Source organism: Myzus persicae, unplaced genomic scaffold (genome assembly GCF_001856785.1).
Source record: "Myzus persicae strain clone G006 unplaced genomic scaffold, MPER_G0061.0, whole genome shotgun sequence".
Classification (NCBI taxonomy): Eukaryota; Metazoa; Arthropoda; class Insecta; order Hemiptera; family Aphididae; genus Myzus; species Myzus persicae.
The window spans coordinates 13,412-24,316 of NW_019100682.1; the positions used below are offsets into that span (position 1 = coordinate 13,412).

The window sequence follows — 10,905 nt, forward strand, 5'->3', positions numbered from 1 at the left end:
TGTATGGTTTTGTATTTTCCAGGTACTAAATTCCAAAATGTCATTTATTCTTTTTGTTCTCGCTTTTCTTTGAAAATAACTTCAAAATTTAGACATCGAGCTACGGCCAGTCCAGTTTAGCTATAAGATAAAATACATCAAAATCCTTATCAAATATAAATGGTTAAAATACCAAAAACATAATCATCCTTATCGCAATCGCATGAGACACACTTTGATTGTTCTATTATACCTATTTTATGCTTATATTAATTTTAACTTTTTTTTATCAACTCAATGAGTTTTGCTTGGAGTAGTATATATTTGTATGTTCTGAGCACCTTTTTTATAGGGAGATTTCATCAGTTCAAGGGGGCATTTCTACATACGTCCACCGTGTAACGAAAATCTCAAAAACCCTAATGTATGTTCTGAGCACTTTTTTTCTACATACGTTCACCGTGTAACACAAAATCTCAAAAAGTGTACTTTAAAGAAAAAAGAAAACACAAAGTTGGTAACACTATATTTTTTTTTATCAACATTTGATAAATAAATTATCAATAATTAATGTTAAAGTCAATTATTTATTTGTTTTATGATGTTCAGTTACTAGTGATTAGCTGTTTAATGAAGTTGTGTTTAATTCTTTTCAATTTTCTCATCATATCATTAAATTGTTTTCAAGTTATTATTACATTTTTCAAAAAAAAATGAACTTTCAAAAATGTTCAAACGATATCCACTCTTTGGTTGGTCAAATACGGTTCAATTCATCACCAGCATATCCAGAATTTTCTAATTTTTCTTCAAGATTGAAAACGTTTAAAACATTTCCATCAAATATTACTCAGAACAAATATAAATTAGCCGAGGCCGGATTTGAGTATATAAATGTCGACGACGCGGTTCAATGTCATTGGTGTTCTATAATTTTGCACAACTTCGAACTTGGAGACGACATATTTCTTGAACATACACGTTTCTCTCCTAAATGTTTATTTGTATTATTAATGAAGGGAAATCAGTATGTACAAAAAGTGTTAGGTAAATATTGTAAAATCGAAGTTATTTGTAATTGTGAAACCGATTCATATGATACCATTTGTTAAATCATGTATTTTATATACTATTTTTAATATATATGTAATAAATAATAAATATTGAATTTTAAAAATCAACTTATATGTGTTAGTTTTAAATTTAACATCTCGTGAACGTATGGTTTAGTGGTTTAGTGCGTATAATGTAATTAAAATGTTTTCAGGTTAGTAAGTATAAGTAATTCTCCCATTCAGCTTCTTTCCATCTATAAAAAAAAAAATATATATATATATATATATAACATATTAAGGAATTAATTACATTATTTAAAAATGTTTTTTTTATTCTGAGTTAATTTATTAATGTGTTCACATTCATTTCATACAATTATTTAATGGATTAACATAATTTTTTAACACATTAAGTTATAAACTATGTGCTTTGTCCTAGTCTCCTCTACAAAATATTTATTTATATATTTTAAGAGCTTTTAATTATTTTCTTCATTGACCGAAGAAAATAATATAATATATTATATTACCTGTCCTTGCTTTCAATATTCTTAATATTGTTAACTTTATAGTGACTGATGGTCCAGTAATCGGAACTTTTATCGTCAGTTGGAGATTTAACATTTATTAAATTATCACCTTGTTTTACCGTAATAGAATTTATGATGTCTGTTTCAATTTTTTCATTTTTTAACAAACTTTCAATATTATCCAGATATGAAGTATTCTAAAACAAAAAAAATAAAAATGTAATTTTTTTACTATACTGTAGATGTTTTATTTTACTTACTTTTTTAACTTTTGTTTTTTTTCGATTTCATATCTTTTTTTGTTTTATTTTGTTTTTTGAGTTCCGGTTTTGTCTCGTTATAATTGTTCTGAAATTATATACAATTTGGTAACTGAAAATCCAGTAAAAATATATACGCTGTACCTATTAATTTACATCTGTAGGTATAATACAAAACCGACATAATTCAGTATTATATAAAAAATATAATATTGTATTTAATCATTTCCAAAATAAAATTAATAAATATAAATTATATAAAAAACATATTATTTTGTACTTACATCACTTTCGCTCATTGATTCTTCGTAATCACTATTGATCGAATTAGAAAATGACATTATTTTTATTTTTTTTAATAAATTAAATATATCTTTAAACAGTTTAAACAGTAGACAATTTGTAGCTAAAATACGTCGAGTACGTAGAGTTCTACTTCTAAAAGTAACTTGTTATTTTGTATTGACTGATCAATTTATATTATTTTGAGACCAATAATAATAACAGTAATAGTAGTGGACAGCGTCTGTAATAACAGTATACGGTAACGCGGTACTTTGATAGTTTTTTTAATTTTTTTTTTTATTAAACATCAAAAACCGCGACAGCTCTGTCCATTAACGTAACAGTGATAATATAATTATAATAATAATTTAAGTCACTGCTACGTCAATGGACAGAGTATTATGAATTATAATAAATTAATAATTATAAAAAATATTATCAATCTACCGCAGTCTTTGATGTTTAATAAAAAAAAAAAATTGTATCATATAAAATATATTATTATAAAAACTAATATCCGCTTCAACGAAACGTCTATATAACAATACTCATATTATCAGGAAGCTCGCAGTTTCATCGTAAACATTGTACTGAACACAGTCTGAACAGAACTTCTCAAAATAACAATGTAAGTACCTATATATCATTTAGTTAATATAGGTAGGTAGGTAGGTGTACGTTACATAATATGGAACGATTCAAATGTATAAGTGTACAATATTTAGTTATAATATAAATCTTATTGCTGAGCATTAGTTATGCTAACATAAAAGAATTATAAATCTAATTTAATATTTTTTTACAATTACTTTTTTACTAAACTAGATTATTTATCCTAATTTTTAGAGCATGGTTTTATTTTGTACGGGTTGAATTTTTTTATAAATTACAGTATGCCTTCAATCGATTCAAACAATATACGGAATAGAACAATCAACAATGTTCTAGAATCTTTAGAATATTATCGTTTTAACCCTGAAATCATCTGTATGTTTGTAGGAGATTATTATCCATTTATGGTTAAGGACTTTGTATTAAATATTTTAACCGATTCACTTGGAAATTATACATTAGTTGAACTGTGTATACAAAATGTAGAGGACCAAAAGTGGTGTAGCAGTGCATGTTATCATCATGAAAGATCTAGTGCTTATACGTTTCGAACTTACAATCCTTTATACCAGTATATTCGATTTAAAGATATACAAGCGTTTAAAGATTATTGTAACTATACACGATGTATATTATGTCGTCGATTCTTAACAAAAGGGGTTCATTTAGAAAGTAACCCGTTCCCTATTAATATGAACACCGTACCTGTACCTGTAACATATTCAGAATTTTTTGATTTAGAGATGATGAGAAATATATCTCATCGTTAAAATTTTAACTAACAATAAAACAATTGTCTAAGATTGTCACTCAAACGAGTGTTACCGTTTTCTTACAAAAATATTTCACATTTCTCATTTTATATTTATATAAATGTATAACTATTAAAATATCTCAAATGTATACACTTTACAACATTAATTATATTGTTATTTAATATATTGTAAAAACGATGTCGAAGGATAATAGTAAATATTAAAATCGCTACGATTCTTTTAACGATAAGCAATTAATATACCGTTCAAAATAAAATTACTTATTTATTTTATTATTTTTTTTTTCTTAAAACCATATTCATGTAACCAATTGAATGTTTTAAATGTTTTAAATTGAAAATGTAACCATATTTCATGTATAATCTATGTTATATTTAAGCTCTTAAAAAAAAAAAAAAAGAATAAACAGTTGTAAAAATTAAATATAAGATATTCTAATGTTTTATTTTATTGAGTTAATAAATTATTGAATAAATATTACTATTTACAGTTTTAAAATAAAAGAATAAAATGGAATAAACTTCGTTCATTGAAGTACAAATTGAAAAAGATGATGAACAGCGTGAAGGAAATTTAAACGAAGATAAAGAAGAACAGATGCATAAAGAAAAAATAAGAATAATTTATTTATTTATTTATATATATTTTACGCCAATCGGCAGTTAACAATAGTACATATTATGTAGGTAATAACAATTAAATTAAAAATTAAAAATTAACATTGATAAAGTGTAAGAACTCTATAGCAACAACTAGAGCGTACAAAATAACAAAAGCAGCCTTAGAACGCAGTAAAAACAACTAGGGCACATTTAGGTTAGCGACTCTGAGCATTCTATGAAGTGGATGATTGTAACCATAGGCAGTAGAGTGGTGGGGAATATAAAACTGGTCTAGGTTTCGTGTTCCACGGGTAGGAACTTTGAATGGAATTACAGCAAGTAAATTAGGTGCGTCGAGGGTACCATTTAGAAGGGAAGTTAAAAAGTGTACATCTATATCGGTGCAGCGAGAAGAGAGAGAAGGGATATTAAACATATTACGTAATTGAACATAGTCATGAGGGGACACATCAGTTTTAGTCACAAATGCTAAGTAGCTTAGGAATCGATTTTGTACTTGCTCTAGCTTATGCTGGTGTTGTGCAAGGTATGGGTGCCATACCACAACTCCATACTCGAGAATTGATCGCACTAATGTACAGTAGAGGGAACGAAGACAGTTTACTGATGTGAAATGTTTTGTGTTGCGTTTAATAAATCCGAGAACCTTAAGAGCACGTGCTACTATGGAATCAATATGTTGGTTAAATGAAAGAGAAGACGTATAGAGGATACCGAGGTCTTTAATTTGGAGTACTTGTTTAAGTGGAAAGCAATGGCTTTGATGGAGTATGTTCTATTGGTAGATGAACGTGATTTAGTGAAGGTAATTGAATGACATTTGTCAAGATTGAGTACCAGTCCAAGACGATCTACCCAGGTAGAAAACAAATTAAGCTCACTCTGTAGAACAGCCTGGTCAGCCGCAGAGTCAATTTTTAAAAATAGTTTGATGTCATCAGCAAAGAGAAGACACTTGGCCCTATTAAGGTGTTGGGACAGAGAATTTATAAAAAGAGAGAACAGCAGAGGACTTAAGTGCCCCCCATGAGGAACACCTGATGGAATGTCGATTACGCAGGATGATACCCCAGCCACTTTCACGAATTGTTTTCTACCTGTAATGTAAGATTTGAACCATCCAAGCAACGGATATCCAAGGCCTAGACGTTCTAATTCGTAAAAAAGCAGCTCGTGGTTGACCGTATCGAATGCCTTTTTAAAATCAGTGATTATAACGTCTATTTGAGAACCAGAATCAATATTATCAATAATGTACGATAGGAAGGAAACAGCATTTGTGCAGGTAGATTTACCTGGCCTGAAACCATGCTGCTCATCAATCAATACATGATTAAGGCTACGCTTAATGCAATGATAAACGACAGATTCAAATACCTTGGCAATATGTGAGATTATTGATATTGGTCTGTAATTAGTGACGTCTGAAGCATCACCAGATTTCAAAACAGGGGTTATAGAACAGATTTTCCAGATTTCAGGGAACGTGCATTCATCTAGAGACTTTCTAAACAAAAGGAACAACGGAATATAGATAGTCAAACGACAGTTGAAAAGAAAAGGGGCCGGGATTGCATCCGGACCTGTGGAGGTTTTATTGCACAATGTAGATAGTATTGAAAGAATATCCTCTGGTGAGAAGTTGATATCTGAAGGGAGATCAAATGGCAGCCTACTAGAACTGTGTAATTGGGATTGGTTTGGGGTAGAAGAACAGAAGACTGATTTAAAATAGTCTGAGAAAAGGTTAGCAGATTCAGAAGGATTGTTTGATGAATTATCGCCAAAGTGTACTGAAATTGGAATTTCAGGATACTGTTTAAAATCACGTACATATTTCCAGAAACTACGTGGAGAGCTGAACAATGCTCTTTCTGTTTTTCCAATATACGCGCGGTAATTCGACTTTGAAAGATATTTACATTTTGCCCGCAGTTCTGAGAAAACATTATAGTCTAACGATCGGCCTGATTTTTTAAAAGTAAGATGGGTTCGCTTTTTTTGAAAAATTAGTCTTTTAAGTTCAGGAGATACCCAGGGAGGAAATTTATGTTCATGAAATGTTTTGAAAGGTATGAATTTATCAATGGCCTCTGATAGCTTACTATTAAAGAAAGAGGCGGCGTCGTTGGTGCTACGGTTATAAAGTTCTGATACCCAGTCTGTACATAATAAAAATTAATTTATAGGTTCATAGTCTACATTTTTAAAATCCCTAAACTTTCTAGGTTTATTGATACCATGCGGACGTTCTAAAATATAATTAATATCTAAAGGTGGGTGGTATGGATCAGGGATCACTAACGATAGACTAGACTTGTATACTAAAAGTTCGCTCGAATTTGAAAAAACAAAATCCAGCAGGCTGCCATGAGTATTATAATGAGAATTGATCTGGAAGAAGTTTAGGAAAGAGAACGAGTCCCCAATGAGCGTGGATGCACGTGTGGAGCACCCCAATATTTTAAGACCAATGTTATCACGTGACCAAAAGATGCCTGGCATGTTGTAATCGCCACAAATAATTATGTTACAAGGAGAATATACGGATACTAATTGTTCAACAGTATGTGAGTGCTGTTCATATACGTCAGCAGAAGAATTAGGAGGTAGATAAACAGCACCGATTAAGAATTTAGTTTTTAAAAATGTTAGAGCTATAAATACTTGTTCTACGTTAAGGCAATTGTTGAGTATTAAGGAAGCATTAAGGTTGGATTTTACTGCAATGAGGACACCACCACCACGGGTGGATGGACTTGTATATAAATTCCTGTCAAATCTGAAAATATGGAACCCAACGAAACCTAGTTCAGCATTACCTATGTCTGGTGTGAGCCAAATTTCAGTTAATATAATTATATCATAAGAATCCAATAAAATAAAGTTGCACCTGAGAGTGTTCAGTTTAGTTCTAAGGCCACGTACATTCAGGTAGTAGGTTTTTAGAGAATTACAAACAATATTAGAATCAGAGGACACATATTTTTTTTGAATAACAACATTAGTATCAGTATTGATTAAGGGTTCATGTGTAGAAAACTTATTAACAAAACTTTTAAATTCATTTAAAAAATTACGAGAAGATGCCAAAGTGTTTTTACAGATAGTACAATTTAAGTGGTAAGAGGCATGCATGTTGGCTGTTGAGTAAAGTGAAGTTGAAGTAGATTTGGTATCTGCTGGCCCTACCGTCGGCCAGCTACGTCGTTTTTTGGCTGCATCTTTGTAACTGACGGGACACCATTGATATAAACCAAAAAATTAAAAAATTGAAAGATGAAAAAAAAAACTAAAACTTAACTACGAACAACAATCACAATATTCATTTTATACATGCAAATTAATTGTACGAAATTCTTTAATTTCACCGTCCAAACAATTAGAAAAATCTTTGAATATAGACTAAAAATATTCTAAAACTTAGCTATAATATATATTAATCTATCATTAACATTAATAGGTATATATGTATATGCCATTATAATGTAATTTAATATAACAGAAAGTGTATTCGTAAAAATTCGAGTTCGACACGTACCACAACGGTGTATAATTGTTGTGTATAACTTGTACGTGTCAGGTACGAATTATGTTCCACAGAAGTGATTGTACGGTACGTACGTTAGGTCTATGTGCGTAGACGGCAAAAGTTCCAGCGTTGTGGGTGAATCGCACGCTCGTTGCTGCCCACTTCGCATACCACTATCATGACCTTACAACGCGTTCGTATGATCCAAATCCGATCACGTTCGGTGGCTGTGATTTGTCGTTGAATAATATACTTTAATTTCATTTTCTGTTATGTTCTGATGAAATAATAATTAAAACGTACACTACAATATGCTGAATATCTGATACACTAATAATTAAATCTCAATCAGTTAGGAATATGAACGAATATATTATTATTTTTTTTTTCATATACATTTATTTACAGCTACATAATGAAAAAAAATACAATCACTAAACGTAGACGGATGGAATCAGCTGAGGGCGAACTTATCGAAATTGAACGATTTAAAAGCTGTTCGAGAACGTTTATTGTTAAGAATAAGGAAGAAATAATAGACTACCATGTATTTTTTAGTTATGTTTCTGAAATGTTAAATTCTAGGTTAACACAATCAAACCACCAGTCAACAATAAAATTTAATTTACATGTTGATAGCACATATGAACAACTATTAACGGGTGAAGTACAGGATATGTCGTTTAAAACTTCAAACGTATTAGCATGTAAATCATCTGATTTTAATAGTTTATTAAACAAAATGTTTGACAAACTATTATCTGAGGAAGCACAGTTTATATCAAAAAAATCAGGCTGGTCACTTAAATCTATAGATTGTATACAATTACGAATCAATAAAGTTAATCCTCTTAAAGGAGGAAATACATATTTAGATTTACCTGATCATATAAAAAAAAAAAAAAGCAGTTATAAATATAAAAAATAACGATAACGAATGTTTCAAGTATTCAATACTAAGTAAATACGATAATCGATTGAATAAATCTCGGTTTAACAAAAAATATTTTGATATGTTAGAAAAAAAAAGTGGGTTTAATTTTAAATGTATTAATTTTCCAACACCTATAACTCAGATAAAAAAATTTGAAAAAATAAACAATGTATCAATTATTATTTACAGCTTAGATGATAAAAATGTAATTTACCCATTACATATAACCAATATTGAAAAAAAAAATCATTTTGACCTATTTCTATTTTATAATAATAATACATCTCATTATTGTTACATTAACAACTTCTCGAGGTTTATTAGAAGCCAAAGAACTAAAAATTGCTCAAAGTTGATTATATGTAAGGGATGTTTTACAAGTTTTGGAAATAAGCCGTGTAAAAGCAAACTTTGGGGTGAAACAGGATTAATTAGACATAAAGAAATGTGTATTAAAAATAAATTAGGATGACCTATAATGTTTGAAGAAGGAGATGACGATTTCATATATTTCAAAAACTATAAAAATACTCAACGAATCTCAATTGTTATATACGCTGATTTTGAATGTATTTTAAGTGCTAAGCAACCTGATAAATTCATTCAAACTGGTAAAAAACCTAAAACTCATATTACACATTTACATAAACTTACGAGTTACGGATTTTATGTAAAAGTTGATTATAATATTATACCGAAAAAAATAATAAAAAAGTTTGAAATTCCTAGAAAAGTAGCAATATATAGTGGTAAAAATGCGGCAAAAAAATTTATGAATAGTATGATTAGTATAGGTAATAAAATTAATGATATTTATAAGACTAATTTACCAACTAACAAATTAACTTTAAAAGAAGAAAAACATTTCCAGAAGGCTAAGGTTTGTGAAAAATGTTTATTATCTTTTAAAGATAATAATTTGTTAAAAGTTCGAGATCACTGTCATATAACTGGAAATTACAGACGATGTATTTGTGTTAAATGTAATTTTCAGCTAACTAGTCCATCATTTGTACCAATCTTTTTTCATAATCTGACATATGACAGTCACTTCATAATTCGAGAACTTGGGTGTAACGATAAAGATATTCATGTTATACCTAATTCATCTGAAAAATATATATCATTTAGTAAAGAAATCGCACCAAAATTTAGTATAAAGTTTGTTGATACATACCGTTTTATAGCTGAAAAATTAAGTAAACTAGGAAAAAATTTATCCGAAGATAAGTTGAAGTTTAGAGAAACTATTAAAGTATTTTCTATTAAAGTATTAGATCTAGTTACTCGAAAAGGAGCCTTCCCGTATGAGTATGTCGATAGTTGGAATAAACTAGATGATTCTTTTTTACCTTCAAAGCTTGAATTTTATAGCTCATTAACCGATGAAAATATTACTGATGACGATTATATACATGCGAAAAATGTATGGAACATGTTTAATATAAAGACATTAGGTGAATATAGCGATCATTATTTAAAAACTGATGTTGCTATACTAGCTGACGTGTTTGAAAATTTCAGAGACTTATGTTTATCTACTCTTGAATTAGATCCTGCTCATTATATGACTGCTCCAGGATTTGCGTATGATTGTATGCTTAAATATACTAAGATCAAATTAGAAAGGTTAAAATGTCCTAATATGCTTTTGTTTATCGAGAATTCAATTCGTGGTGGGATAAATCAATCAACTAAAAGATTTGCTAAAGCAAACATACCAAATATTGATGGATTGAATTATAATTCAAAGGAACCGATTACATGGATAACATATCTTGATTGTGTAAATGTATATGGAAAGTCTATGTTGACGGAATTACCTTTTAAAGATTTTGAATGGGTTGATGACTTAAACATAGACGTAACTAAAATTGTTGATAATTCTGAAGTTGGATATATATTAGAAGTCGATATCGACTATCCAAAACATTTACATAAGACTCATAATGATTTCCCGTTTTTACCGTTAAACGAATGTCCACCAAATTCCAAAGTTAAGAAATAGTTAACTACACTATTACCGAAAAAAAACTATATTGTTCATTATAAAAATTTAAAACAAGCGATTTCTCACGGTCTTAAACTTGTAAAAATTCATCGAGCTGTCCGCTTTTCTCAAAAGAAATGGATGGCATCCTACATTGAATTCTGTACTAAAATGAGAACAGAAGCTAAAAACGATTTTGAAAAAGAATTCTGGAAGCTTTTAATTAATAGTGTTTTTGGAAAATGTATGGAGAATGTTCGAACAAGAACTTCTATAAAACTGGTTTCGTCAAAAAAAAAGCTAATAAATTAAAGACAAAAACTAATTTT

The 10,905-nt window shown here is 29.3% G+C and overlaps 1 protein-coding gene and 1 pseudogene across 1 annotated transcript; both read left to right on the top strand.

Moving 5' to 3' along the window:
* The window catches only part of LOC111040993, a 4,174-nt pseudogene extending 3,083 nt beyond the window's left edge, over window positions 1–1,091 (top strand).
* Window positions 1,092–8,067: 6,976 nt separating this feature from the next.
* Window positions 8,068–10,594, top strand: LOC111041004. Its single transcript, XM_022325138.1, has 2 exons — window positions 8,068–8,493; window positions 9,581–10,594. Exons 1-2 carry the CDS (start codon window positions 8,068–8,070, stop codon window positions 10,592–10,594), a joined length of 1,440 nt encoding a protein of 479 aa, XP_022180830.1.
* Window positions 10,595–10,905: the final 311 nt, after the last annotated feature.

Bases quoted from the DNA above. Each gene is read 5' to 3' on its own strand.
- LOC111041004 (XM_022325138.1), top strand. From the start codon at position 8,068: ATGAAAAAAAATACAATCACTAAACGTAGACGGATGGAATCAGCTGAG. The intron at 8,494-9,580 runs GTTAATCCTCTT...TGTAATTTTCAG, and splicing joins TACAATTACGAATCAATAAA to CTAACTAGTCCATCATTTGT.